Source organism: Sorex fumeus, unplaced genomic scaffold (assembly GCF_029834395.1).
Source record: "Sorex fumeus unplaced genomic scaffold, SorFum_2.1 ptg000022l, whole genome shotgun sequence".
In the NCBI taxonomy this organism is placed as follows: domain Eukaryota; kingdom Metazoa; phylum Chordata; class Mammalia; order Eulipotyphla; family Soricidae; genus Sorex; species Sorex fumeus.
Window position 1 is genome coordinate 3232730 of NW_026606079.1, and position 27561 is coordinate 3260290.

General features: G+C 68.4%; 3 protein-coding genes across 7 annotated transcripts; all 3 read left to right on the forward strand.

Moving 5' to 3' along the window:
* Positions 1-235: 235 nt before the first annotated feature.
* TEX22 (testis expressed 22) lies at positions 236-3956 on the forward strand. The gene is made up of 3 exons (XM_056113701.1): positions 236-346; positions 3610-3708; positions 3789-3956. The coding sequence occupies exons 1-3, from the start codon at positions 236-238 to the stop codon at positions 3954-3956; spliced, it is 378 nt and encodes a 125-aa protein (XP_055969676.1).
* Positions 3957-4993: 1037 nt separating this feature from the next.
* On the forward strand, positions 4994-19556 carry MTA1 (metastasis associated 1). Of its 4 annotated transcripts, XM_056113669.1 has the most exons (21): positions 4994-5145; positions 8005-8072; positions 8282-8375; positions 8854-8904; positions 8981-9107; positions 9272-9335; positions 10238-10355; positions 11647-11749; positions 14024-14123; positions 14274-14462; positions 14859-14933; positions 15012-15070; positions 15154-15269; positions 15462-15613; positions 15708-15897; positions 15982-16071; positions 16167-16319; positions 16416-16451; positions 18640-18671; positions 18764-18915; positions 19007-19556. In XM_056113669.1, the coding sequence occupies exons 1-21, from the start codon at positions 5118-5120 to the stop codon at positions 19155-19157; spliced, it is 2148 nt and encodes a 715-aa protein (XP_055969644.1). In that variant the 5' UTR covers positions 4994-5117; the 3' UTR covers positions 19158-19556. The 4 variants fall into 4 exon arrangements, 3 of the variants coding, with proteins under 3 accessions (XP_055969644.1, XP_055969643.1, XP_055969645.1); XM_056113668.1 differs by having other exon boundaries at positions 16167-16451; XM_056113670.1 differs by lacking the exon at positions 8854-8904.
* Positions 19557-21093: 1537 nt separating this feature from the next.
* On the forward strand, positions 21094-23947 carry CRIP2 (cysteine rich protein 2). Of its 2 annotated transcripts, XM_056113703.1 has the most exons (9): positions 21094-21220; positions 22738-22832; positions 22914-22971; positions 23075-23221; positions 23308-23376; positions 23455-23549; positions 23663-23720; positions 23822-23890; positions 23923-23947. In XM_056113703.1, exons 1-8 carry the CDS (start codon positions 21178-21180, stop codon positions 23887-23889), a joined length of 633 nt encoding a protein of 210 aa, XP_055969678.1. In that variant the 5' UTR covers positions 21094-21177; the 3' UTR covers position 23890; positions 23923-23947. The 2 variants fall into 2 exon arrangements, with proteins under 2 accessions (XP_055969678.1, XP_055969677.1); XM_056113702.1 differs by having other exon boundaries at positions 23822-23936.
* The last annotated feature ends 3614 nt before the right edge of the window (positions 23948-27561 follow it).

The following is a 27561-nucleotide window of genomic DNA, read 5'->3' on the forward strand; positions in this document are numbered from 1 at the left end:
GGGCCTGCGGGGGTCTCCGCGGGTTGGGGGGGCGAGGGGGGCCGCGGGGCGCGGGCGCGGGCGGGCCGGAAGTGGGCGGGGCCGCGCCCGGAAGTGCCCGCCCGGGTGTCCAGCGCGCGGCCCCGTCCTGCTCTGGGCGTGGCCCGGTGGCGGCGTGATGTCACAGGGGCGGGCGGGGCCGGCCCGGGGGGGCGAGGGGCAGTGCGGCCGCCGGCCTAGCGCGGGGGCATCGGACATGCGCCCACCGTCGAGGGTCCCGGGGGGCGGGGGGGCCCGCGGCCGGGCGGCCGGCGAGGTGGGCGCGCGCGGCGGGGGCTGCCCGCGGGGCCTGCAGACCCAGGACTGGGTAAGACGGGGACCCCCGGGCCGGGCCGGGCTCCCGGGGGCAGCCAGGCGGGGACCCCCGCCCGGCGAGCCAAGACCTCCGCGCCACGCACGCACGTGGGCCCTGTCAGGCCAGGGGCAGCGTGCCCTTGGGGTCCACGAAGCAGAGTGACCCCGGGGCCGGGGTCCAGGTGCTGCCCACGCGCACGGGGACACCTGAGCGCGGCTCAGGAGCGGCGGGGAGGGCGCGCCCTGCCCTGGGCCCTGGGCAGCCTGGGCGTGGTCCCTGGCACCCGTAGGGTCTTCCGAGCCCCCCCCCCCCCAGCAGTGACTTCAGAGCACAGAGCCAGGAGGAAGCCCTGAGCACTGCCGGGTGTGTCCGAAAAAGTGCCCACGAAAATGATGAGTGTTTGGCCGGAGAGTACCGGCACGCAGCCCACCCGTCTGCAGAGACCCTCAGCGCCCCGGATGGCCCCCGGGCCCTGCAGGAGTGATCCCTGAGCACGGCGGGAGTAAACCCGAAGAACGGCCTTGGTTGTAGGGTGTGAGCCAAAGCAGAAGCCTCGAATGTGCACGGGATGCAGGGCTCTAGGGCGATGGGGACCGTCGCGTGTCACCGCGCCTTGACACAGTTCACAGGTTCCAGGAACTCCTTCAGAAGCGAAGCTGGGGACTTGAGAGATAGCACAGCGGGTAGGGCGTTTGCCTTGCACGTGGCCAACCTGGGTTCGACTCCCAGCATCCCATAGGGTCCCCTGAGCACCGCCAGGAGTAACCCCTGTGAAGCGCCAGGTGTGACCCAAAAAGCAAAAAAAAAAGAGCGAAGCCTGTTGATGCATGCTAAGCCCGTATCTCTATTCCGGTACAGGGGAGAGGACCAGCACACAGCAGGGACCCCAAATTCGCTGAGGACCCCAAGGCCAGGCCCAGAACCTGCCAGGTCTGGAAGCCAGAAGCAGAGGCCACGCCAGCCCTGGGCTTGTCCCCCCGAACCCCAGCAGCACCTGGGCTCGGGTCTGAGACCCGACCTCCGGGACCCTGGGTTCTAGTCTGACCCTCCTGGCACCCTGGGCTTGGGTCCGAGACCCTCTGTGGGGGGGGCATGGCGTGTGCTCCCATCAGCTGTCTCCCGTTGGTGCACCCCACTTGCACTCGTGGCGCCCACTCACGCGACATCGCATTCTACATACAGACCCTCACCCCACCTACTCTCCCACCGAAGACCTCCATATGGGACCCACAGGGCCAAGGGCAGCACGGCAGCACCCCCTCGGACACCGAAGCTGGCCAGGGACAAGCGGCTCAGAGCCTCCCAGGCCGACCTTCCTCCTGGCCTCATGCGTCGTCCGGAGTCTCCCGTTGATGCCCGGGAAGGTCTCCCAGCAGCGCATCCTCTGCCTGTCTCCTCGCCTCCAGGGCGCCTGCCCTGAGGGTACTTCCGCAGGATTCTGGAGCTGTTCTAGCACCTTCCCCAGGCAGATTATGTGTGTGCGGGGTGGAGCGTGTGTCCCTTCACATTTGAGTTTGCGTGTGTGTGTGTGTGTGTGTGTGTGTTGGACACGTGAGTGCAAAGATGAATGAGTGTGTCTGGAATGAAACGCGATTTGAGGCTTAAGCAAGTGTGAGTAAACGAGCATGGCTGTATTTGGGTGTGAGTTCGGGTATGTGAATGCATTCGTGTGAGAGCATGCAACTGTGTGTCTGGCTAGCATGTGAATGCGTGTGATTGCCATTGTGAGTGGCTGTGACTTGTATGAGCATGTGCATCTGAGTGCACAGGACTGCCTGGGATTGTAAGTTTTGATATGTAGGACTGTTGTGTGATGAGTGTCCGTGTGACTCCCATGAATGTGGTGGTGTGGATGTGTGGTGAGGTGTGCATGTTAGTGCAGCTGTGTGGTGTGAGCTTGAGGGTGTGTATGTGGGGCTGGGTTGTGGCTGTTCTGAAAGTGGGAGCAAGTGTTAGCCACTGTGTGTGTGTGTGTGTGTGTGTGTGTGTGTGTGTGTGTGTGTACCGGGAGTGAGAGCAAGTTCTTGCCACTGTGTGTGTGTGTGTGTGTGTGTGTGTGTGCCTGGCATAGGCAGCTCCATTAGGACTGGGTCTTGGTGTCCTCACTTCCGTGCCCCTCTGCAGTTTCCCACTGGGGCTGCCCCGGTCCTGTGTGAGAGCCGCGGGGCAGCGCTGTGCCCTGCCCTGTCTGACCAGGCTGGGAAGTGTGGGCGCGTGTTCCCAGCCCTGTCCCTCACAGGCTTGTTCCCTGCGGCCTCTCTGCAGCGTATCCACTACGACGTGCCATCCTGGGGTGCCGGGGATGGGTCCAGCCCCTGCCTGCACCCCACTCCTGGCAGAGAGCCCTGCCTGCTGGGGGCTGCTCGCAGGCGGGGGCCCACCCTACCATTTCTGGGTCTCTGTCCCTCCACGCCCCAGCCCGCCTTCTGGGCTTGGTCCCGTGTCCTGAGGGCAGCATGGGGCCCGGAGTAACCATAGCCTGCGTGCTGTGGTTCGAGTTTGCACCCTTGGAGGACTTAGCATGAGGGTTTGCTTTGGATTTTCTTCTGTACTTTTTCTGGGCCACACCACTGGGCTTTGCTCAGGGCTGACTCATGGCTCTGTGCTCAGGGAGCACTCTTGATGCGGATTAGGGGGCCTTCTGGGTGTGGGATAGACTCCGATTGGCGTGGAGGTGAGTGCCCTGCCCGCTGTCCTGCCTCGGGGCCCCTGTACCCTCAGGAGGCTCCCGGAAGGCAGCAGAACCCCGCAGTGCCATCACAGGCCGCTCCCATCTGTCTGCCTTGGGGGCGCACCTCGTCCGCCTGGGGCCCAAGAAAGACCCCCACCGCGCAGCTGCTGGGCGAGGCGGCTCCAGTACGGTCCTGCCCAGGACACCACACCCATCACTGCACTGGCCACTGCACCCACCCGCCACTATATGACCACTGCACTCAATCACTGCGCTGGCCGCTGCCCTTGACTGTTGCCGGGCCACCGCACTGGCCACTGCACTGACCCGTCCTCGACAGCTGCCCGGGTCACTGCACCGATCCCTGCCCAGGCCACTGCACTGGTCACTGCACTAACCACTGCCTGGACCACCACACTGGTCACTGCATTGAACCCCATCCTTGACTAGCCCAGGCCAGCGTTCTGACCCCTGCAATGATAATGCCCGGGTCACTGCACTGACTGCTGTCGGGGCCGTTGCCCAGGCCACTGTACTGACCGCTGCCCGGGGCAGTGCTGTGGGCATCTGTGAGCAGGCGCGGCCGGCGTCTGTGTCCCTGCAGGTGTGTGAGCCCCCCCAGAGTGGGCAGCGGAGGTGTCAGTGGAGCATGGACCTGGAGGAGCGCCGCCAGCTGGTCCTCGGGTCCCCCTCCCCCGACAGGGTGCGTGGGGAGCCCAGCAGGAGGGTGGGGGGCGCCTGTGGCCCCTCTCCGGCCCGCGTGACTGGCACTGCCTTCCTCAGAGGATCCTGCAGACGGTGGCCTCGCTGCTGTCGGAGGGCGTGGACAAGGACGTGCTACTTCCCCGGCCCCCGTGGCTGGCCCTGCCTGCTGAGGGGTCTCGCTCCGACGTGGGCCCCGGCTTGTCCCCCTGGAGGCGCGAGGGGCCCTCGGGCTCCCCCCGAGTCTAAGAGTTGTCTCAGCTTGTGTCGTGTCCGCGTGCTTTCTTGTGCTCAGCTGCCCCGGCCGGGGCTGGGCGTTGGGGGGAGCGTCGAGGTCAGCGCCTGCTGCCTGCCCAGCCGTGGCTCTGCGGCTCGACTTCGGGGATGCCCACGTGGGTACACCGGACCAGGGGAAGTTGAGGCCACAGTGCCTTGTATGAGGAGACTTCCTGGACCCTGCACTGGGCCCCCAGTCCTCCAGAGGAGAAGTGGGCAGTGTCTGGGAGCCGGGGTGGCCAGGAAGGGCAGTCCCTCACTCCAGGCCATCAGCGTGCCACTCTCTGGGCGCCCCTGAATGTGTGTGACCCCAGGGTCCCTGGGGGGGTGGACAGAAACTTGGGGACATCATAGAGCATGGGGGCGGGCTGGCGGGAAGGGCCAGATTGATGACACATCCGGGATGGAGTACATCTGTGCAGCTGGACCATTTCTCCTGGGCTGTCCCCGCGGCTGGGTGTCGCCCCCACGCCCCAGGACCCCACTCTTCAGCGGTGCCAGGAGAGACGGGGCCTGGCCGCGACCTGGCCAGCAGAGCCTCCTGTCACTGGGGCTGTGTGTGCTGCCCATGGCTGTCCCCAGGCCCCATGACCCCGTGCCTCGGTGCACGGGCCTGGGCCTGGTGACTGGGTGCTGCAGCCATGCGGGTCACATGCCGGGTGATAGGGTGTGTGTGTGGGGGGGGGCTGTGCCCCTGGGTCACCCTCTGCCCTGGGGGGAGGGGAAGAATAAACCGTTGCCTGGTGCTGCCCCGGCCTTTGTAGCTCAGTGACCCCACTGGGGTGGGGGGCCAGCTCTGGGGCGGCTGGACCCTGTCCTCGGCCGCCCCCAGCCGCGGCCTGCCCGGACGGCCAGGGGGTCGTCCCGCCGGACGTCCCACCCCGCCCCCGAGCCCGGCGCCCCTCCCCCGCCCGCATCTCGGCCGGGGTCCCGGGCGGGCGGGGGGCCGGAAGTCGCGCCGGGCCGCGCAGGCCCCGCCCCGCCAGGCCCCGCCCCTTCCGCTCCGGCGCGGCCTCGGTGTGCGCGGCCTCGCGGGCTCGGCGGCGGCGGCGGGAGCGCGGCCCCTTTAAACCGCCCGCCCGGCGCCCGGCCCGCGCCCGCCGCCTCCATCTTCCCGGCGCCCGCCGCCCGGACATGGCCGCCAACATGTACCGGGTCGGAGGTAAGCGCCGCCGCCCGCCCGCGCCCACCTGTTGGCCGCCCCCGCCGCCCCCGCGCCGCGCGCCCCCCGCCGCCGCCGCCGCCCCTCCCCCACCGCCCCTCCCCCACCCGCCCGCCCGCCGCCGCGCCCGCGCCGCCTCCCCCGCGGCCCCCCGCGCTCCCTCCGCCCCCTGCCCGTCCCGGGGGGGAGGGGCCGCCCACCCTCACCTGGCCCCGGCCCCGGCCCCGGCCCGCCGTGCCGACCCCCGGTCCCGCCCGCTGCGCCCCCTCCCTGGGCCGCGGCCGCAGCTCCCGGCCGGCCGCCTGCGGGGTCCCCCGCCCCGGCCCTGTCGGTCGCCGTCGGGGGTCTTGACGCCCGCTCCGGGGCTGGCGGCCGCGTCTGCAGGGGGCGTCCGCGAGGGGGGTCCCTCCTGGCACCTGGCGCCCCGCGGGGCCTCGGGGGCGGGCAGGGCGGTGGGGGGTGGTCTCTGGTTCCTTGCTGACCCAGGCGCGGAGACCCCAAACAGCCCACAAGTTGGCGTGGTCGCGGTCTCTCGGACCCGGTCCGCCGGCGGCCCTTGGCACTCGCCCCAGGATCCCCGGGCAGCCCTCCGGGCCCCTACGCGACCCTCCGAGCCCACCTCGAGACCCCCAGGCAACGCTCCGGACCCACCCCGGGACCCCCTTGAGACCCTCCTGACCCACCCCGGGACCCCCACAGGGCCCTCAAGACTCACCCCGGGACCCCCCCGATGTCCTCTGGACCCACCCGGGACCCCCCTTGCGGCCCTCCAGACCCACCCTGGGACCCTCGAGAACCATCCTGGGACCCCCCTTGCGACCTTCCAGAACCACCCCGGGACCCCCACACAGCCCTCCAGACCTACTCAGGACTCCTCTGCCTCCCTCTGGACCCCCACACGGCCCTCCAGACCCTCCCGGGACCCTTCTTGAGACCCTCCAGACCTACCCCGGGACCCTCGAGACCTACCCTGGGACCCCTCTTGGCAGCCCTCCAGACTCAACCCGGGACCCCCCTGCCTCCCTCTGCATCTACCCTGGAGCCCCCACACGACCCTCGAGACCCACCCCGGGACCCCCCTTGTGACCTTCCAGACCCACCCCGGGACCCCCACACAGTTCTCCAGACTCACCCTAGGGTCCCCCTTGCAACCCTCCAGACCCACCCCAGGAGCCCCGTGTGGCTCTCAGGCCCTTGTTCCGAGTCCGAGCTGTAGCGGGTGCTCTGGCCGGGAAGGCGGGCCCTGAGTGGGGTGCGGGGGTGGGGAGGGCAATTGGGCTCCCACTAGGCTGTGGGCTGTGACAGGAGGGTGTCCCCTGCCGGGCAGAACAGAGAAGCCCTGCGCTCCTCTGCTGCCTCCCAGGGGTCCTGCGGGGGGCACCTGCGGCCGTCTCGCCCCCCTGGCCTGCTGGTCACTCCTGGTCTGCACACCATTTCGTGTCTTGCCGATGGAGCCTGGGTACCTCAGATGTCACCATCGCGTTTTCTGGAGCTTCCTCTGTGTGCGAGGGGCAGGGCTGGGGGGCGCCCTCCCCGAGCTGGGGATCGGACCCGGGACACCCCTGCCGTGCTGGCTCTCGGCCTGGGGTTCGCCCCGACACCGTTCAAACCCTGGTTCGCTGGCCCCGGGGACGGCGAGGGGCCCGGCTGCCTGCACGGCACCTGCTCGGGTTCTGTCCAGACTGTGGTGCTGGGACGGCCCGAGGGTGATGCCGTGGGCTGGAGGGCTCGGCCGGCCCCCCCGCCGTGTGCCCCGAGGGCAGGGGTGCGGACTGACAGGGAGCGCTGACCAGGGCCTGCTCTGGTGGCTGCAGGTGGCCGGGCCGATGCCGGGGACAGCTTGTGTGTCACCCCCAGTTTGGTGTCTGAGGCAGCCCAGACCCCCGCAGGCCCCGGCAACGATCAGCACTTGCTACTGCTCAGTTGTGGCCCTTGAGTGTCCCCTGGGTCGAGGAGGAGCCCAGGGTGGACGGGACACTGGGCTCAGACCCCGTGGGGGAGCAGTGGCTGCGTGGGTGCCGTCCTGGCCCGCCCTCCCCCCTTCTCGTTGCTGTTTTGTGTTTGGGGCCACACCCAGCAGTGCTTGGGGTACCCCGCTCCATTCTCCGGGGTCTCCGTGGTTGTGGGCTCTGCCCCTGGACTTCTGTGAGCTGCGGTGTGCCCGGGCACAGGTGGGTGCCCTGCCCTGCCCTGCTCTGCCCGCAGGCGGCTTGACCAAGGGGTCGGGCTCTGGCGTGTGGGTGCAGGGGCGCTGCCTGGGGGGGCTCTCAGTGGACCGAGTGCCCGTGACTCCTCCCTGTTCCCGTGACTGCCACGGGCTGGGCCGGCGCCCGCCCCACCTGGGGAATGTTGGGGTGTTGGCTTGTTTGCACCTAGGGGTCTTGGGGGGCTGCGCTGGCGTCCCGGCCCCGTCCTTCCTTTCTGAGCCCTGGAGGTGGCAGGTGCCCGTTGCTGAGCTGCCTACCCTGACCTCACGGTGGCTCCCGTGGGCGGGAGCAGGGCACAGGATGTCCTGTGCTGAGCAGCCTCCTTCCAGAACCTTCTGGTGCCCACAGAAGCCCCTCCCTGGACACCTCTGTCCTGTCGTGTCCCAGGGTTCAGCCTTGTGCCACCTACACGAGCTCTGTGGCGAGTCCTGTAGGTGTGTCCCTATACCCCGTAGGTGCCTCCAGCTGTGTCCCCGCAGGTGTGTCCTGCAGCCGTGCCTCCGCAGCTGTGCCTCATGGGTGCGGGTGGCTGCGGGAAGGGGATGATGCCCCCAGCCGTCTGCCCCCACACAGCAGACCTGGGTGGGCCCCAGGCGTTGGGCGCGGGGGCGCGGGGCTCCCGGGGCCTGGCTGACTCTGCTGCTCTCTGCAGACTATGTGTACTTCGAGAACTCCTCCAGCAACCCGTACCTCATCCGCAGGATCGAGGAACTCAACAAGGTGCGGGGGGCACCCGCCGTGCCCGGGGCTGGGGGCTCGGCCTTGGGCATCCGCAGGCCCCATGCGGGTGTCGCGGACCCAGGGTGTGGGCTGGGACCGCGTGCGTTCTGCCGGGGCCAGCCTCGGGAGAGCACGCTGGGGGGCTCTGGACCCCCTTCCCCTCGGCCTGGCCCGGGCCTGGGCGCGGCTGCAGCCTGCTTCTGTTGCAGACGGCGAACGGCAACGTGGAGGCCAAGGTGGTGTGCTTCTACCGCCGGCGCGACATCTCCAGCACGCTCATCGCCCTGGCCGACAAGCACGCCAGTGAGTGCCGGGCGGGCGGGGGGCGGGGGCTCAGGAGCCGGGTCAGGGCCAGGCTGCGCCCCGGGGCCTGCCCTGGTGCAGTGGACAGAGGTCTCTGGTCTCCCGGAGGTGTGGTCACCTCCTGCCCCTCTCCCGTGACCCCGACTTCCTGTCTCACGTGCAGACGGGCCCGGGGTCTGCCCGGTGCCGTCCCGACGGCCTTCAGGGTCTCGGGGCTGAGAGCATGGTGGGCTCCCAGGATGGTGCGTCGTTTTGGCCCTGCCGTCCCCTCACGGCGCTGGGCACTCGGCACGGGCCCCTCGTGCCCGCCTGGCACAGCCCGCGGAGCGCCTCCCGGGCCCCCGCCTTCGGGGAGCTGCCTTGCTGGGACTGTGTTTCCCCCGGAGGTCGCGGCGCTGCTCGCGACCCGTCCGCCCCTTGCGGGTGCCAGTGGTGTCCCCCCATCCTTTGACCCCCGGGCCGCTGTCTCCTTGTCCAGCCCTGTCTGTCTGCTACAAGACGGGAGCCGGGGCCGACAATGGCGAGGAAGGTAAGCGCCGGCGGGGACGCCGCGGCCTGTCCCGCTCCTCCGCGGCTGCGCCCCGGCTGACAGCTCCCGTCCCCAGGGGAGCTGGAGGAGGAGCTGGAGAACCCCGAGATGGTGAGCCTGCCCGAGAAGCTGCAACACCAGCTGCGCCACCGGGAGCTGTTCCTGTCACGGCAGCTGGAGTCTCTGCCGGCCACGCACATCAGGTACCCGGACGGGCCCCGCACACCAGGTACCCGGGACGGTCCTTGCACCTCAGGTACCCGGGATGGGCCCGCACACCAGGTACCCGCCGGACCCGCACATGGGGCGTCTGGCCTGCTGGTCAGGGCTGCTGCGCTCCGCCCCATTCACGCTCTTTCTCTTTCAGGGGCAAGTGCAGCGTCACCCTCCTCAATGAGACCGAGTCACTCAAGTCCTACCTGGAGCGGGAGGTGAGCGCCGGCTAGTCTGTCTGTCTGTCTGGGCTTCTGTCCACCCAGAGGCTGCTGAGCTTCCAGAGTGGAGCAGCAGCGGGGCGGCTTCTCACTCAGGCCCTCCCCGGACAGGAATCGGGGCTCCAGAGGGTGCCCCCAGTTGCAGAGCAGCGCCGTGTCTGAGATGACCGCTGGGTGGGTGGCCGCATGACAAGGGCCTTCCTGGGCTCGTGTGACGCCCTGTTCCTTGACGTTCCTCCAAGAGCCATCTGCCTTTGGCCCCCGTCACCACTGCCAGTGTGCCCTTGGAGCCCCCCCACGCTCTGGGCTTCCCGGGATGGGGCGGGACGGGGCGGGACGGGGCGGGAAGGAGGCTGGAGATCCCTGAGCGCCTGCGGCCCGGCCCCGGCCCAGCAGAGGGCGCTGTGTTGTCAGGAGAGGCAGAGTCGGGCCCAGAAGCAGCTGGGCACAGTGTCCATAGGAGTCAGGCAAGATTCAGGGGTGAGACCCCAGCCCCGCTCTGGCCCCCTCCAGTGTCGGCCACCTGCGGTTGGCAGGTTCCCCCCTGCTCGGTGAAAATGCTGGCAGCAGAGCATGGTCCGGAAGAGTGACCTGGGGACAGATGTGGCAGCAAGTGCCCTGTTGGGCTCTGAGGCGGGGGAGGGGCCAGCAGTGCCAAGGAAATGGCCAACTGTGGGGGCAGTGTGTGTGTGTGCAGTGTGTGTGGTGCGTGCGCGCACATGTTTGTGTGTGTGTGTGTGTGTGTGTGTGTGGTCCAGCAATTGCCTACCTCTGAGGCCACGTCCACTGCCAGGAGTGGACTGGTCTGGCCTCCTCAAGCTCTTGCTGCCACTGGGCACGGTCGGGGCTGCTCGCGGGTGCTTGCCGGCCGCCTAATGCTGGCCCCCTCTGTCCTGCAGGATTTCTTCTTCTATTCCCTGGTGTACGACCCGCAGCAGAAGACCCTGCTGGCCGACAAAGGCGAGATCCGCGTGGGGAGCCGCTACCAGGCCGACATCACCGACCTGCTGGAAGAAGGTGGGTGGGCGGCCTGCGCGCTCCCACCGGCAGGGGCTTTTCTCTTGCTCTACGGGCAGTTTGTTTCTGATCGTAAACATACGTGGTGTATTTATGCCCCGTCCAAGAAATCTTGCACGGTGTGGATTTCCGGTGGGCTCCATGCAAAGGTAAACGTGGCCCCAAGTGGAGCTTCTGAAAGCGGGGGGGGGGGGTCTTGGGGGCAGAACGGCAGGCTCTCGCCTTGCCTGCGGCCATTGCTCCCTGGTGAATGTATGTCCCTGCCCCCCCCCATGTGTGTGAGAGCGTGTTCCTCCTTCCTGTCCGTTCCTTTTTCCTGGGACTCCTGCCCATGGGGCTGGACAGGTGTGGAGCCGGCCGGCCTGGGTGGTGGGGACTGAGCTGCCGTGGGCCGTCCCCGCACCGTTGCACTGGGCACTTGACCTCACCCCCGGGGGTGAGTGCATCCACAGCTTCCTGTCCACGCTGGGCTCGGCCACCTGGCCCTTGGAGCTTGGGTGCTGGGAGGGGTCCTGGCAGACCCCCTGGTGCCCACGGCACGGGTGCCCAGCCCAGACTGGCTCTGATGCCACAGGAGCTCAGGGGCAGCTGTGGGCGGTCAGCTGGGCGGGGGAGGCAGGTTCTCGGGGCTCCCCGGCACCCTGCTGGAGGTTGCTCCTTGCCCCGGCCCTGGCTGAGCCCCACTGCTGGGTGCCGTGTTGGAGGGGAGGCGCGTGCTTGCTTGAAGGGGGCCCTGGATTGAGCCACAGCCACTTGGAGCACCACTTGGAGGGGCTGGCTGGGCACAGCTGTGGTGGATGTGATGTAATCCCGGTCACCGTGCCCAGCTGCTCACACCCTGGGGTGTAGCCGCAACTCCCGGGGCCGCCTCTGGGCTTAACCGACAACTCCCAGCATGCACATGCGTGCTCGTGGGTGCTTGTGTGAGGAGTGTGCCTGTGCTCCTGTGTGTGTGTGGAAGTGTTTTCAGTGTGAGGGACTGTGTGTGTGCGTGTGTGTGTGTGTGTGTGTGTGTGTGTGAGAGAGAGAGAGAGACGGAGGAAGCTTGTGTGGATGTCAGGATGTACGTGAGCATGTATGTGGGAGTGTGCGTATATGGTGGAGCATGTGGGAGGGAGTTGCAGTGTGTGTGGGAAAGGGAGCCTGTGCGTGTTTGGGAGTGTGTGGGAGCGTGTGCGTGTGTGTGGGAGCGTGTGCATGCGTGTGGGAGGCGGGGTGCATGTGTGTGGGAGGAGGGTGCGTGTGTGCTCGCATGGGCCTGCTGAGCCCGTTCCCGTGCCGTCCCCCGCAGGTGAGGAGGACGGGCGGGACCAGGCCCAGCTGGAGACGAAGGTGTGGGAGGCGCACAACCCGCTGGTGGACAAGCAGATAGATCAGTTCCTGGTGGTGGCCCGGTAAGCTGTGGCACTTGGGGGCTGACCCCAGAGGACTGCACCCGCCCCTCAGCCTGGGCATGGCCCTGGGGCAGACACAGGAGAAGATGCCTCACCTGAGGCCCTGAACCTCGGGGTGCTCCTTTTTTTTTCCTAACGTAGGAGCATTGCTGTTTATTCAGCCATTGATTAAGCTTATTGAATTGGGCTGAAGGCCACGTTACTCATTTTTTAAGTTTTCTAAATTGGATATCTGTGAGATAGACCGTTACGAAGCTGTTCGTAGTTGGGTTCCAGCCATGCAATGATCCAGCACCCGTCCCTGCACCAGTGTCCCCGTTTTCCTCCCACCATCCCCCAACTCCCGACCCCCTAGCCCCAGCCTCCCTCTGTGGGAGGCATTTTGCTTCTTGTTCTCTCTCTCCTTTTCCTTTCGTGCATTTAGGTTTGCAGTACGGGTGCTAAGAGGCCATGGTGTTTGTTGAGGGCATTCGGTATTTCTATCAGGACAGTAGGGCTGGAGTAGCTTTTCAGTTGGTTGTCAAATTTGGGCTATGGACCTGACCGCCAAGGCTTCTAGAAGTACAGGGAGGTGGGGGTGGTAGTCCATCCTGACCCCTAGAAGGCCTGGAGATTTCGGTCACAAAACCAGCATACCCGAATTTTCAGCAGGTTGTATCTTGGTGAGGTCCGTCCTGGTGATGGTGGAGTCAGGCCAGGAGTATGGTGGCAATTTTGGATTGTGGAAGCAAGCAGCTGCCAGGGGCTCTGCTTGGGTGGGCACCAGGCCAACCCGCCTTCCTCCGACTTACCCTGGTCAATTCAACCATGCATAGGTCCAAGATTAACTGTGGCTTTTGATCTCCTTAAAAATTTGTGAGGGGCTGGAGAGAGAGCACAGCGGGTAGGGCATTTGCCTTGCACGCAGCCGATTCAGGTTTGATTCTCAGCATCCCCTATGGTCCCCTGAGCACCGCCAGGAGTAACTCTTGAGTGCAGAGCCAGGAGGAACCCCTGTGCATCACCGGGTGTGGCCCAAAAAGCAAAAAAAAAAAAAAATTGTGAGTCTCTGAAGCAAGGTTGATAGAAGGTTTACATGGTGCCACTGGAGTTGGTTCATGGGGATGACTGCTGGTGCTTCCAGGAGTATTGGGAAGTGGGGGGAAGCAGCCCACCCCAACTGCGAGAAAGCCTGGAGATTTCATTCGAAAGCCCGCATGTCCAAATTTTCAGCAGGTTGGGGCTGGAGAGATAGCACAGTGGGTAGGGTGTTTGCCTTGCACGCAGCCGACCCGGGTTCGATTCCCAGCATCCCATATGGTCCCCTGAGCACCGCCAGGAGTAACTCCTGAGTGCAGAGCCAGGAGTAACCCCTGTGCATCGCCGGGTGTGACCCAAAAAGCAAAAAAAAAAATTTTTTTTTTCAGCAGGTTATATTGGTGAGGTTTGTCCTGAGGTGGTGGGGTCAGGCCGGGGATATGGCCGTGATTTTGGATTGTAGAAGCAAGCAGCTGCCAGGGGTTCTGCTTGGGGCGGGCTCTAGGCTGACCCCTCCCCTCCTATCTATTTCCCAGTCGTTCAGCAATGTGCGCGTCTGAGACTGACTTTTGATCTTGTTTGAGGTTTATTTACAAGTCTCTGATAAAAGACCAATAAATGAGTTTGTACAGCTGAGCCAGAGGTTCGTGGGCATGGCTCCCACATAGCTTTTAGCCACTTAATTTCTTGGTAAACTTGGTCCCAAGTTGTTGGGGTCTGACCAGAGGCACAGAGGCAATTTTGGGGTATCAGGAGGCCTGAAGGCGCCATCAGGCTGCTGATGCACTCGCCCCGCAGGTACAGGTTGACCTGCTGGCGGCACCATAGACCCAGCCTCTGTACTTCTGAGGGGACTGTCAGCAGGGCTGCACCAACACCACGTGTCCTCATGCCGCTGCTCCCCAGGGTGCCCAACTCAGTCCCAGGGGTACCCTGAGTCTGGCCCCAGGTGTCCAGTGTCTGCCCTCAGGATACTCTGTCTGACCCTGAGACACTCAGTGTCTGGCCCAGGATACTCAGCGTCTGCCCCTGGGATATTCAGTGTCTGGCACCAGGATACTCAGTCTGTCCCCATGATAGCCGTCGTCTCTTCTTGGATACTCTATGTCCATCCCAGATGCTCTGAGTCTGTCCGCGCCTGTTCCTCGTCTGTCCTGGGATGCCCAGTCTCTGTCCCCGGTGCCCAGAACTGGCTGGGGGCGTGTCGCGCGTCCATGTGGTGGGTGGCCTGCCCTGCTCAGCGCCTCTCTCCTCCAGCTCTGTGGGCACCTTCGCGCGGGCCCTGGACTGTAGCAGCTCTGTCCGGCAGCCCAGCCTGCACATGAGCGCGGCCGCGGCCTCCCGGGACATCACGCTGGTAAGGGACTGCTCGGACCGTCCCAGGGAAGCTCCTCCCCACCGCGGGGCCCTGATGGCTGGCTGCTCTCTCCGTGTCCTGGCCCTTCCGTGTGTGCGTGTGTGCGTGTGTGGGGGTGCGTGCCCGCACTCAGCCCTGTTTCTGCCGCAGTTCCACGCCATGGACACGCTGCACAAGAGCGTATATGACGTGGCCAAGGCCATCTCCGCCCTGGTGCCTCAGGGCGGGCCAGTGCTGTGCAGAGATGAGATGGAGGAGTGGTCGGCCTCGGAGGCCAGCCTCTTCGAGGAGGCCCTGGAGAAGTACGGCAAGGACTTCACTGACATCCAGCAGGACTTTGTGAGTACCGTGGCAGCCGCCGTGCTTCTAGCTCCTTGTCCTTGGGGCGCCTGGGCCCGCTGACTGACCAGCTGGACAGGTGGAGGGTGGGAGGGCAGGGGCAGCCCGGCACATCCTGCGCCAGCAGCCTCGGCAGGCTGCCGCCAGCGAGCAGTGGCTTCGGTCTCCTGTGCCAAGGCAGGCCGAGAACTGTCGGCAAAGCGTAGGCGACGCCGAGAGCGCAGGGCTGCTTGGCAGTCACGCGAGAAAGTTCCAGACGCAGACGATGGCGCTGGTGGACACCGCGGGGGAGGGGCTGCTCACAGTGTGGGCCAGTGGCAGGGATGTGGGGAGGGGCGGTGCGGACAGCCTCAGCGTGGGGCTCACGGCCGGCTTCCCCGCCCCTCCCCGGCCCAGCTGCCCTGGAAGTCGCTGACGAGCATCATCGAGTACTACTACATGTGGAAGACCACGGACAGATACGTGCAGCAGGTAGGCACCGCCCCGCGCGCAGGGACGGCCGCGCTGGGCCAGCTGGGCGCGCTGCACACACGGGCCCTTGTGTTTCAGAAACGCTTGAAGGCAGCCGAGGCGGAGAGCAAGCTGAAGCAGGTCTACATCCCCAACTAGTGAGCGCTGGTGGCCTGGCGGGCGGGCGGGCCACGGGCCGCGCCCCGGCAGCCCCTGACGCCTCTCTCTCCCCTGCCCCAAGCAACAAGCCAAACCCGAACCAGATCAGCGGCAATAATGTCAAGGCGGGCGTGGTGAACGGCGCGGGCACCCCGGGCCAGAGCCCCGGGGCCGGCCGGGCCTGCGAGAGCTGCTACAGTAAGTGCCCGGCCCGGGTGCCGCCCGCGGTCGGGGGCCAGCCTGGGGCCCACACCCGGCCCGGGGAGCCTCATCTGGGGGCCCCGGGGGTTGGGCCCTGGGGCGGCCGGCGGCCGGGCAGGGGCAGCTGAGGGCTCTGCCGTCACCGGTTCTGCTTAAGAACCCGCCTATCTCCAACTTTGTTGTCCGTAGCCACCCAGTCTTACCAGTGGTATTCTTGGGGTCCCCCTAACATGCAGTGTCGTCTCTGCGCCTCTTGTTGGACATATTGGAAGAAATATGGTGGCTTGAAAATGCCAACCCGGCTCGATGGGGAGAGGCCGGGACCAAACCGCAGCAACTCGGTAAGCGGCGCGCCCGCCCCGCCGCCCCGCCCGGCCCCGCGGCCCCTGCCCGCGGTCATGGCGCTGTGTCGGGGCGGCGCGCCCCCTCCCGCAGAGTCCCCACGGCCTCCCAGCCCGGAGCAGCGGGAGCCCCAAGTTCGCCATGAAGACGCGGCAGGCCTTCTACCTGCACACCACCAAGCTCACGCGCATCGCACGGCGCCTGTGCCGGGAGATCCTGCGGCCCCAGCACGCGGCCAGGCACCCCTACACGCCCATCAACAGCGCGGCCATCAAGGCCGAGTGTGAGTGCTGCCCGCCCGCCCGCCCTGCCCCGCGCCCACCCGGGCCGGGCCCCGCCCCGCGAGCACTGACCTTGGGCCTCACAGGTACGGCCCGGCTGCCTGAGGCCGCGCAGAGCCCGCTGGTGCTGAAGCAGGCCGCGCGGAAGCCGCTGGAGGCCGTGCTGCGGTACCTGGGTGAGCCCCCGCCCGCCGCGCCCCGCCCTGCCCCGCCCCACACCCGGGCACAGGGGTGTCCGTTCCCCGCACTGACGCGCCCCGCGCTCCCGCAGAGGCCCACCCGCGCCCCCCGAAGCCCGAGCCCGCGAAGAGCGTGCCCGGCGTGCTGGCCGGCCTGAGCCCCGCCAAGCCGGCCCCCGTCATCAGCAGCGGCTCGCCCACCATCCTGGGCAAGAGGGGCTACGAGCACCACAACGGCGTGGACGGTGAGTGTGGGCCGCGCCGAGGCGCAGGGCCCGGCCCGCTCGCTGCCCGCTCACCGTGTCTTCTCTCCTCTCTCTCCCGCCGTCGGGCGTGGCCAGGCAACATGAAGAAGCGCCTCTTGATGCCCAGTAGGGGTAAGGCCTGGGGCGGCCGCTGGTGGGGTGCCTGGATGTGCTCGTGTGCATGGCAGCCGGCGGCCCGGCCACGGCCCCGGGGCAGTCCACAGGGCCGGGCCGCGCCCTCCTCGCACCGAGCCCCGAGGCCCCCACCCGGACGCTGTCCCCCGGCTCGTGGACTGTCCTCGCGGGTGTGGCCCCCGCTGCCCGCCTCGCGGTCGTGCTGACTGCCGCATGCCTCTGCCTTAGCTCCTCGGGCCGCTCGCCGCCCCCCCTTTGTGCCTGGCGGGGGCTGTGGGACCCCTCTCGGGGGAGGGGGCGGACGGGCGGGGCTGTGCGCGCTGCTGGGGGTGGCGGCGGGCACCTGGGACCCCGCCATCAGTCCCCTCCCCCCCACAGCACTGCTGACACCCTGAGGCCTCCAGTAGCCGCTGCCCCCTTGGTGGGCCACGTACAGGACCATCCGGGGACCAGGCGGCCACAGAGGGGGTGGGGGGGTGTGCCCAGGCAGAAGGGCACGGGCGTCCGTGTGGACCTGCCCAGGCAGGGGGCAGCAGGCAGTGTCCTACTATTGCGGCCCCTTCCCCCAGCGTGGTGGGGCCAGGTACCCCCCACACGAGCCCTGCTCTGGCCTTGCAAAGCCCCGCTCAGCACGCGGCGTGCCCGGGCGCCCTCGCTGTCTGTCTGTGCCCTGGGGCTCCCCGCACTAACGCTCCCCTGTGCTTCCTCCCTCTGCCGCTGGCCGTGGTAGGCACTTACCTGGGTAAGTGGTGTGGGTGGTGCTGGCCTTCGCACTGGCCACGGGCTGCAGACCAGATGCCCAGGCCCCTCCCAACACTCTCCTCGAGATGCCCCCAAGGGTGCCCATGTCAGGGCACGGCAGGCGGGAGACAGAGCTGACCAGTGGGGGGCATGGACGCGGAGCCTGGACCTCATCCGTCCAGGTGCTGGGTGCTGTTCTCTCAACCAGACCCTCGGGACCACATGTGCCAGGACCCCACACATGCAGGCCCCACACTCCTGCACATGCATTCCTGCTCACCTGCACACTTGCTCCCGCATGCGCACTCCTGCCTGCTCACACCTACATGCGCACACGTGCACACTCACACACCTCCGTGTACATACGTGCATACTCACTCCTGCATGCTTACACATAACCTGCACACACCTGCCCACTCACACACCTACATGCACACACCTGCACGCTCACTCCTACACTCACATGTACACTCCTGCATGCACACCCACACGCTCACACATGCATACTCCTGCATGCACACACCTGTACACACCTGCATACTCCTGCCTGCTCACTTCTGCACACACCCGTATGTGCTCTCACCTGCACACATTTCTGCACACTCACCTGTATGCACACACCTGCACTGCATGCTCACTTCTGTGTGCACACACTTCCACATTCATACCTGCCACACCTGCACGCACACGCTTCCCACACTTACTTCTGCATACACACACCTGCATGCTTTCTCCTGCACACTAACGTGCACTCTTGCATGCTCACTGGTGCATGCACACAACTGCACACTTACCTGCAGACACATCTTCACCCTCGCCTGCACGCGCCCTCACCTGCACGCTCAGTATCTGCTCCAGGTATAGCCGTGCAGCTCTTCGCCTTCCCCTCTGCATGGGAGTTGAGTCTTTGGTGCCAGGAAGCTGGTGTGTGTGTGTGTGTGTGTACCCAGAACCCCTGTCCAGGGCAGAACCTGGCTGGTGTGTGTGTGTGTGTGTGTGTGTACACCCAGAACCCCTGTCCAGGGCAGAACCTGGCTGCTGTGTGTGTGTGTGTGTGTGTGTGTGTGTGTGTGTACCCAGAACCCCTGTCCAGGGCAGAACCTGGCTGTTTTGTCGTCTCTGACCCCAGTCTTGGGGTCCCTCCCAAAGGGCCTCAGTGGCTGGCTGGGGAGGGGACTCTGCAGGTGTCCGAGCCCGCCACAGACGTTGCTGTCAGGCCCCCGGTGCAGGCCGCAGCAGCTTCACCCATGACCCAAGTACACCCCATGCTGCCTTTGTCCTGCCAGTGGGTTGGCCTGGCATAAAGCCCCGAGTCCCTGCAGGCCCTCAGGCTAAGGGGCCGGGGCAGCTGGCCCACGGGGCTGTCTGCTTAGACGGCAGCTCAGAGGCCGCGGTGGCACAGGCCGCGTCCTGGGGTCTCACGCTGCCACCTTGCTCTTGCCAGGTTTGGCGAACCACGGACAGGCCAGGCACATGGTAAGTGGGCTGCAGCATGGGTGTGGCCCGCGCAGGGGGCGTGCAGATGCCTGCTGTGCTCCGGGACGCCGCCTCATCCCTCCTCCCCGCAGGGACCAAGCCGGAACCTTCTGCTCAACGGGAAGTCGTACCCCACCAAAGTGCGCCTGATCCGGGGGGGCTCCCTGCCCCCCGTCAAGCGGCGACGGATGAACTGGATCGACGCCCCGGATGATGTGTTCTACATGGCCACGGAGGAAACCAGGTGGGGCGGGGCGGGGCGGGGCCGCACGTCTCCTCCCTCTGCCCCGCCCGGACGGCGGCCCTGATGCCCGGCTCGCCCCCTCTGCCCGCAGGAAGATCCGCAAACTGCTGTCGTCGTCGGAGACCAAGCGCGCCGCGCGCCGGCCCTACAAGCCCATCGCCCTGCGCCAGAGCCAGGCGCTGCCGCTGCGGCCGCCCGTGCCCGCGCCGGTCAACGACGAGCCCATCGTCATCGAGGACTAGCCCGCCGCGCCCCCGCCCGCCCGCCCGCGCCCGCCCGCGCCCGTTGGTAGTGCCCCGCCCCACGCAGAGAGCCGCCCCGGCGCTCTCTAACTTATTCCGAGATTTGTTCCGAGGAGTCCCGTTAGCTTTGAGTTTCCTTTTGGCCGGAGCGGAGCCGAGGAGCCGCCGTGCGCCTTGCTGCGGGCTCCGCGGCGGCGTCAGTTCTGTTGTGTTCTGTTGAAGGTGCCATTTTAAATTTTATTTTTATTACTTTTTTTGTAGATGAATTTAAGCTCTGTAACTTACACCTGGAATGTTAGGATCGGCGTGGCCGGCCAGTGGGGTTGGCCCCTTGTCTTTTCAAGTAATTTTCATATTAAAAAAAAAGAAGAAAAAAACTCATAAAAAGGAAAAAAACAACTGGTCCTCCGAGCCTTTTGTCTTGGGCTGGATGGCCAGGGGGCTCTGATGGTGGAGAACTGCGGGTCCAGCTCGGGGACCCTCCTGGGACAGGTGCAGCTGGCCAGTTGTGCCCCCCGGCGGTTCCCCAGGTCCCCTCCTCAAGTGGAAATCGCCGCCAGAGATGAAAATAGAAACCACTTCTCCCTTGGGACGCAGATAAGGGCCCTCGGCCTCTTGAGTGCTGAGTGGCGCCCCTCGCCAGCCCTGGCTGTGGCCGCTGGGGGCTGTGACCTTGAGCGGACGGGCCTGTCCGGTCGGAGCGTGACCGCCTGGCAGCCCCTTGCTGGTGGAGGTCTCCGCGCAGGTCATGCAGCGCCCTGCAGGGCAGGGACAGCTCAGGACTGGCAACAGGTCGGGTACCCCTCACTCCTGGGCCAGGGACCCCTTTTGGCACCCCTTGCCCAGCTCACCGAGCCCAGCCTTTGACTAGGTGGCTGGAGGGAGGACGGGACCCTGGACGCACCGGCCTTTCACCCCCCTCTGCATCCGCCTGCGTGCAGGGGCCTGGGGCCGGGGCCTGAGATCTCCGGCACCACCCGCCCAGGCCCTGCGGCGGCTGGGGGTGCCCAGCTGGAGAGGGAATGGTGCAGAGCCAAGTGGGGGACAGTGACCCATGAATTATTCAGAGACACCTGACGCCCCGCAGGGCTGAACTGACCTGCGGGAGCCCCAGGCTGGCCGCCCCTCCTGCTGCAGCCTCGCTCTGGCCGGACGCCAGAGCCGGATACACAGGGAGGGGCCGGTCGGGCTGGTCAGTCGGGTGGCGGGGGAGGCGGGCAGCAGGAACTGAGGCGGCCCAGGAATGCCTGGGTCCTGGGGGGCGCCCGGCTTGCTGGCCTGCCTCGGGCTGGGGTCTCGCCAGGCGCGGGCCGAGCCGGCGGAGGCGGCGCGAGCCAGGTGGGGGCAGAGGATGCTGGCACGGGCGCGCGCGGGCGGTGCCCGGAGCCCGAGGGCCGGGGCCGCCCGCGCCCTGCCCACCGACCCGGCCAGCCCCCTCCCCCACCCCTTCCAGCACTTTCTCCCGTGCTGTTTTTGGAAGCGCCGGCGCCTCGGCTTCCAAGCCCTGCCCTCCACCTCGGCGCCTTCAGCACCACTGACAGTGGCGAGGCGGGGGCGAGGCGGGGCGGGGCGCGGCGGCCGGACCCGGCCCGGAATCCGGCTCCTAGCCGCCGAGCCGCCGTTGCCATGGAAACCGAGCAACAAAGGGAAGCGGGGCTGGCGCCGGGCCGCGGGGTGGGGCGGGGGTCGGGGGAGCCGTCTGGGCGCGGGGCCCGGCGTGCGGACGGCGCTGCCCGTCGGGGCGCCGCTCGCGGGGTCCGGCCGGGCCGGGCCCGGGGCGGGGGGCGGCCCGGCGTCGCCTAGGCGACGGGCGCGCGGCGCGCGGGGCGGGGCGCGGGCGGGGGGCCGGCAGGTGCGCCCCCCGCCCGCCGTGCGCCCCCGGCCCGCCCCGCCCGGCCGCGGAGCCAATGGGCGCGCGGGCAGCGGGCAGCGGGCGGGGCGCGGCGGGCGCGGCCGGGCGCGCGGCGGGCGCGGGCGGCGGGCGCGGGCAGACGGGCGCGGGCGAGCGGGCGCGGCGACCATGGCCTCCAAGTGCCCCAAGTGCGACAAGACCGTGTACTTCGGTGAGTGCGGGTCCCCGGCCGCCCCCCGCCCGCGCGCTCGGAGCCTCGCGCGCTGCGCGGCCACGCCCGAGGGGGCCGCCCGCGGGGCCGTTGGGGCGGGGGGCGGCGGGCCGCGCGCCCCGGCCTTCCCGCCCGCGCACACGTGGTCGCGCCGCCGCGGCCCCGAGCGCGACCCCCGGCCCGGCCCCCGACCCCCGCCCCCGCCCCGCCCGCCGGCGGCCCCGGCCCCGCCTGGACGCCGGCCGCGCGGGGGCGACCTCGGCCGCGGCCTCGCGCGTGTCCCGACGCGCCCGTCCGGGAACTTTCCCACGGCCCGGGCGCGTGACAGCGCGGGAGCGGGAGCGACCAGAAAGTCCGAGTGACCAAGCTCCCACCCCCCTCCTTCGAGGTCAGCCGGCCTGGGCAGAGCTGGTGTCCACAGGGAGTCGCCGGCCAGCCCGGCCGGGGCAACATCCCGACCTCCAGCGCGCGCGCGGGCGCGCGGACGAGCTGCTGGGGAGGGCCCTGCCCTGGGCACCCGGGGGGGTGGTCAGGGCCCGGGACGGCGCCCGGCTCAGGGCGAGGCAGCAGCCGCCCGCCGCGGGCCTCCCCCCGGCCTGGCTTGCAGTTCCAGGGAGGGGAGGGCGGATCTGGCGCAGCGGACCCGGTCCACATCCCCGGGGGCGCATCCCTGCCGCCTCGGGCGGGATGCTGTGGGGCTCCTGTTGACCTGCTCTCGAGGCCGGGGACCTCCCCCGGCTGGGCCTGACCGGAGGCGGGGAACAAAGGGGACTCACACCCTGGCGGGCTCCGGGCCAGGGCCCCAGGCCAGCACCCGGTTCCTGCACCATCTCCCCATGTGCGCCCAGTGGAACCTGGCCAGGGCGCAGTGCAGTGACCGCGGGACACCGTGCCTCTGGGTCCCCAAAAAGGCTGCGGCTGTTCCCTGCCAAGCCAGCACACACAATCGATGCGGTGTTCCCAGCCCGGCCCGAGGAGTGGACATCGACCTGCCCACTGGGTCTCAGGGTCATTCCCTGCCCCCAGAGGCCGCATGCAGGAGCTGGCCAGTGCCACGTGGTTTGGGTTGCCCTGAGCTGCAGCTGCCACAGCTGCCCCTGGCCAGCAGGGGACAATGCCAGGCCGACGTGGGCCTGGAGCCCGCGTACTCCCGCCTGCCTAGCTCAAGGCCCATCCCCTGGGTTGAGGGTGGGGGGCAGGGGCCCCCTGGGGTTTGGCCCCAGGGACCCTAATAGACCTGTAGCCCTTGGGGTGGGTCTGGGGGGGTTCAGCCTGCAGACCCCCCAGCACTCCTCAGGCCTGGTCCCTCCTTCGGAATTCCGGTCTGCTCCACCCTTTTCCTGCCCAGCTCCCTGGGGAGTCCAACTTCCCTCCGCCGGGAAGTCCCCCCCACTTCCGGTCACTGGATGTGGCCCGCAGCCCCAGACAGGTGGGACCAGCACACAGCCAGCAGCTGGTCGCTGGCTGGGGGGGGGCGGCCTGAGACGGGCTGTTCCCCCAACACGTGCCCCCCGCAGCCGAGAAGGTGAGCTCCCTGGGCAAAGACTGGCACAAGTTCTGCCTCAAGTGTGAGCGCTGCAACAAGACTCTGACGCCTGGGGGCCATGCCGAGGTAAGCCCTCTCCGGCCAGGGTTGGGGGTCGGCGAGCCCCTCCTCCTGGGCTGGCCTTCACCAGCACCCCTCCCCACCTAGCACGACGGGAAGCCCTTCTGCCACAAGCCCTGCTACGCTACACTGTTCGGGCCCAAAGGTGAGTCCGGCCAGCAGGGACTTGCTCAGGTTCTGGGGACCCTGCCCAGCTCATCCTTAGGGGGGCGCCCGGGTCAGTGGCCACCTGCTGTCCTGTCCCGCAGGTGTCAACATCGGAGGTGCCGGCTCCTACATCTATGAGAAGCCCGCGGCCGAGACCACTCAGGTCACGGGTCCCATTGAGGTGCCCGTGGCTCGAGCCCCCGCCGAGGAGCGGAAGGCCAGCGGCCCCCCAAAGGGGCCCAGCAGAGGTGGGCTTAGCTGGCGTGGGGAACCGGCCTGGGCAGAGCTGGTGCCCACAGGGAGTTGGGGCTGAGCCACCCGCCTCTTTCTGCAGCCTCCAGCGTGACCACATTCACCGGGGAACCCAACATGTGCCCCCGCTGCAACAAGAGGGTCTACTTTGGTGAGTGACGCCCTCCCCCTCCCCGCGCCCCTGCCTGCGCCCCTCAGCCCCCCACCCGCCTCACCCCTTCCTCCCCAGCCGAGAAGGTGACTTCGCTGGGCAAGGACTGGCACCGACCCTGCCTGCGCTGTGAGCGCTGCGGGAAGACGCTGACTCCGGGTGGCCACGCCGAGGTAGGGGCGCGGTGGGCGGGCGGGGCGCGGGGCGGTGCCAGGGCCGGGGCTGCCCCCTGGTGGCCAGTGGCGGCTCCGCCCTGGCCCCCCGCTGAGTCCCTGCCCGCCCGCAGCACGACGGCCAGCCCTACTGCCACAAGCCCTGCTATGGAATTCTCTTCGGACCCAAGGGTGAGTGCAGCGAGTGGGTGGGGGACCCAAGGGTGAGTGCAGCGAGCGGGTGGGGCGGAGCCCGCGCCCGCGGCCCCCTTCTACCCTGCCTCTCCCCACAGGCGTGAACACTGGGGCCGTGGGCAGCTACATCTACGACAAGGACCCCGAAGGCAAAGTGCAGCCCTAGGCGGTAGCCCGCCCCCACCCCCACCTGCTCGGCTGGGGGCGAGCCCGCCTGCCCTGCCCTGCCCTGCCCCGCCCCGCCCACAGATGCCGCCCCTGCGTCTGGGGTGCAGGTAGCTGCAAGATGTGCCCCCTGTTCCCGTCGCCCTCCCTGCTCCCGTCCCGGGAGGTCCCCGTCTGGTGCCCGGGGGGTCTCCGAGGGGCCCTGTCTCCTGAACCCCGCCCCGTGCTTGCCGCCAGTGTTATTTATACTGTCCTCGCCCCCGGTGGCCGCGCCAGGCCGCTCCCAGCGCCCCGCTGGAGGGCCCCTGTCGGCCTCCCCGGCCCACACTGCCTCCAGCGGCCACTGCCCAGCTGCTGTCAATAAAGGTTGCGATCACCGGCCCGAGTCTGTCTGTGCTTGCGGGGACGCGCCCCGGGCCGGCGCCCCCGCCCTCCGCGGCCACGTGTGTGGGAGGGGCGGGGCGCGGCGCGGCGCAGGGGGCGCGGCGGCCGCCAGGGGGCGCTGCGCCCCCGCTGCCCGCGCACAACCCGCCCCGCCCGCGAGGGCAGCGGCGTCGGGCTCGCGCGGGGGAGCTGCCGGGGTCCGGGGCGCGCGGGCGCTGCTCCCGGGACGCGGGGGGCGGGGTCCCCGGGGACCTCGCGAAGCCCCCAGGGCGAGGAGGTGGGCGGCGGGGGTCGGGAGGGCCGGCGACGGGTCCACTTCCTGCGAGCGCGCGGGGCGGACGTGCCGCTTGTTTGTTGCCGGGACGTTGTCATGGAGACGGGGCGGCGCCGCCGGCGCTGGTCCAGCCGCGCCGCGGGGGCGGCAGGGGGCCCGCAGGGGGAGCGCGAGTGCCCCCTGGCCATCCACCCCGCTGCAGCCAGTGAACTAGGCGCCCGAAACACCCGACCCCCCCATCCCCTAGGGACCCCCTCCAGACCCCGGGGACCACGTCCGAGCCCCCACGTGGCGCTGTGACCCGCCAGGCGGGCCCATGGACTTCCCCGCAGGGCCCCTGCACCCACGCGTCCCGGCCAGGCCCCGCCAGCACCCCACACTCTGCCCTGGGCCAGCCCCTGCTGGAGATGCCCTGGGGCCGCGCCGACGGCAGCCTTCTGAGTCCCCCAGGACTCGCGGGCTGGTCCGGGCCGGAGGGCGCGCCCAGGTGCCCCGGCCACGCGGGAAGGGGGGGCTGCGCACTGGGCAGGCCGGGCTGCTGGACCGACCGCGCTGGAATTCGAGGCGGTTCCTCCCGGCCTCTGGCTCCGGTCCCCGGGATTCCTGGAACCAGGCTCAACGCCCAGGGGGTACGGGCAGCCCCCTCGGGCCGCGCCGGGTGCGCACTGCAGAGGTGCCCGGCGCTGGTCCCCGCCCCTTGACCCAGCGACCCTGCTGCTCCCGCGTTGCTGCCAGGCGCGGCCGGGCACGGGGGTCCCGCGAGACGGCGCTGCTGAAAATAGATGCTGGGAATGTCTGAGCCGGTGACCCCAGGGGCCTGTGACCAAGCGGGGAGGGTCGGCCTTGGGGACTGGGGCCGGAGGCCGGAGGTGGGGCACTGACCACGCTGGGCCCCGCGCGCTGCCAGAGAACGGGTTCTGGGGGTGGAGTGGCCAAGTGCCGCCGTCTGGGGGGGGTACACGGCCCCGAGAACATTCCCCAGGAGGCGAGCGGCCCTAGGGATGGATTCCTCAGCGGTCACTGGACCGGTCCTTACTGGGGGGGCTTGCGGGGGCGGGAGCCCAGCCCTGCCGCATCTCCTGGCTCTCCCTGTCTGTCTTTCTCTCCCCTCCCCTGACTCCTGCAGCATGGGGGGTTCTGTCCCCCCAGACGCCGCGGAGCTAGTTTGCAGGCGCCGCTAGGACGGGATGGAGGGGCCTCCCTCCCCACAGCTGCCTTGCCCGATGAGGCAGGACATTCTGAGCACTGCCGTAGCCTGGGGCATGCCACGGGCTTGGTCGTGCGGTGTCCCTGTCCAGGCCGCTCTGTGCCTGGGCCCCTGCAGTGGGCAGCAGGGCTGAGACAGGGCGCGGCGGGTCGGTGGACCGTGCAGCCCGGCTCCCCGGCGGGCCTGCCCCGAGTGTGTGTGCGCGCGGATGTGTGCAGGGTGGGGGTGGGATCTGGGAACACGGTGCTGTAGCTGGGCGCAGGGTGCGCCTCCGGCCCTTGGTTCTCCGTGGCCCCTCCCCCATCATGGCCATGGCAACGGGCATAACAGCGGGCAGAGAGGAGTCATCGCTCTGGTTTTCAAGGGGGGCCACCCCTGCGGGCGGGGTTGCGTCGGGCGATGGGGCGGGCTGGGGTGGAGTGGGGGTGGGGGAAGAGGAGCCAGGCTCGGGCTGTCCACCCCCATCCGCCCCCACGGGTGTCCCGTGGGCAGGGCAGGAACCTGGGAGGGCAGTGCACGCCTGGCACCGCTGGCTCACCCACCAGGCATGCCCAGGGCGCACCCTCGCAGCCATGCCCCAGGTACCCAGGAAGGTGGCCTGCCTGGGGGTGCAGGCCCAGCACCCGACACCCCTGTGGGCAGCCACTGCTCGGCCTTTGCTCTGCTGCCGTGTCTGCCTCGGGGCCGTGTGCTTCCGCTCCAGCCCTTCCCCCTCATCCCTGCCCCTGTCCTGCCGCAGGCTTCTGGGACAGAGAGCACATCTGGCTGTGTTTTGTGTTTTATTTTTGTTTGGGGGCACGCCTGGCAGTGCTGACTCCTGCCTCTGTGTTCAGGGATCACTCCTGGCGGGGCTCGGGGGACCATATGGAGTGCCCAATGGTCACTCTGGCCCCTAGAAGGCTTGTGTGTGGACCCTCCGCTTGGGACAGGACGGGGAGGAGCAGGATCAGGTGGGGGTGCCCTGGGACAGGTGGGGGGGTCTCTGCCCCTCCTTTGCCTTCTGTGGGGCCCTGGCGAGGACCAGGCCTAGCTAGGCTGGAGATGCCACTTCACTGCATGAGATGGTGAGTCGGGAGATGAGGGGCGCAGAGAGAGAATGCGGGGCACAGGGAGGCGCGTGCCTTGCAAGCAGCTGACCCCGGTTGGATCCCGCACACCCCATACAGCCCTGAGCCCTGCCCTGAGCTCAGAGCCAGGAGTAAGCCCTGTGTGCGGCAAAAAGCCCGAGAAAAAGGAAAATAAGATGAGGACACTGGGGGCTGGAAGGGAGGGGCTGCAGAGGGGACCCGAGGCTGAGGCTGCGTGTGGCCGGGTGCCAGTGCTGATGAGATGGGAGATGAGATGGAGGCGCCAGAGGCCAGGCAGGCACAAAGAACAGGTGCTTCCCCAGGTTCTAGGGAACCGCACCCAGGCTGAGTAAGGGCTGTGGGCAGTGGCTCCAGGGATGGGCCAGGGTCAGTCAGTCTCTGCCTGGGGCACCTGGGCGGGGTGAGGGGCAGGGGCAGACTCCACCCACCCAGAGAAGGACCCTTGCCAGGCGCTGGGGGGGCACCACCTCCCGCTCGCTCCAGCGTGTGCCCCCCCTCCCCCGCCTCCGCGCTCTGCATCCCGGGTTCCGGAGTGAGGGTCCTGCGACTTGTGTTCCTGCAGGGTGCACGGAAGAGAGTCCGCAGGGAGAGGACGGGCGAAATGTGGGGACACTAGTATGCTGATTGCCTTTTATATTTGGGGTTACAACCGGGCAGGGGTCAAGCCGGGGCTCTTGCGGCCCTTGGAGCATCCAGCTCGCGCCTGTTTGCTTCGGAGAG

Excerpts from the sequence above, each read along its gene's own strand:
- TEX22 (XM_056113701.1), top strand. The coding sequence starts at position 236 with ATGCGCCCACCGTCGAGGGTCCCGGGGGGCGGGGGGGCCCGCGGCCGG. Across the intron at positions 347-3,609 it reads GCCTGCAGACCCAGGACTGG|GTGTGTGAGCCCCCCCAGAG; the intron begins GTAAGACGGGGA and ends GTGTCCCTGCAG. Across the intron at positions 3,709-3,788 it reads GGTCCCCCTCCCCCGACAGG|AGGATCCTGCAGACGGTGGC; the intron begins GTGCGTGGGGAG and ends TGCCTTCCTCAG.
- MTA1 (XM_056113668.1), top strand. The coding sequence starts at position 5,118 with ATGGCCGCCAACATGTACCGGGTCGGAG. Across the intron at positions 10,356-11,646 it reads CACCGACCTGCTGGAAGAAG|GTGAGGAGGACGGGCGGGAC; the intron begins GTGGGTGGGCGG and ends CGTCCCCCGCAG. Across the intron at positions 15,270-15,461 it reads GGCCTGCGAGAGCTGCTACA|CCACCCAGTCTTACCAGTGG; the intron begins GTAAGTGCCCGG and ends TGTTGTCCGTAG.
- CRIP2 (XM_056113703.1), top strand. The coding sequence starts at position 21,178 with ATGGCCTCCAAGTGCCCCAAGTGCGACAAGACCGTGTACTTCG. Across the intron at positions 22,972-23,074 it reads TACACTGTTCGGGCCCAAAG|GTGTCAACATCGGAGGTGCC; the intron begins GTGAGTCCGGCC and ends CCTGTCCCGCAG. Across the intron at positions 23,222-23,307 it reads CCCAAAGGGGCCCAGCAGAG|CCTCCAGCGTGACCACATTC; the intron begins GTGGGCTTAGCT and ends CTCTTTCTGCAG.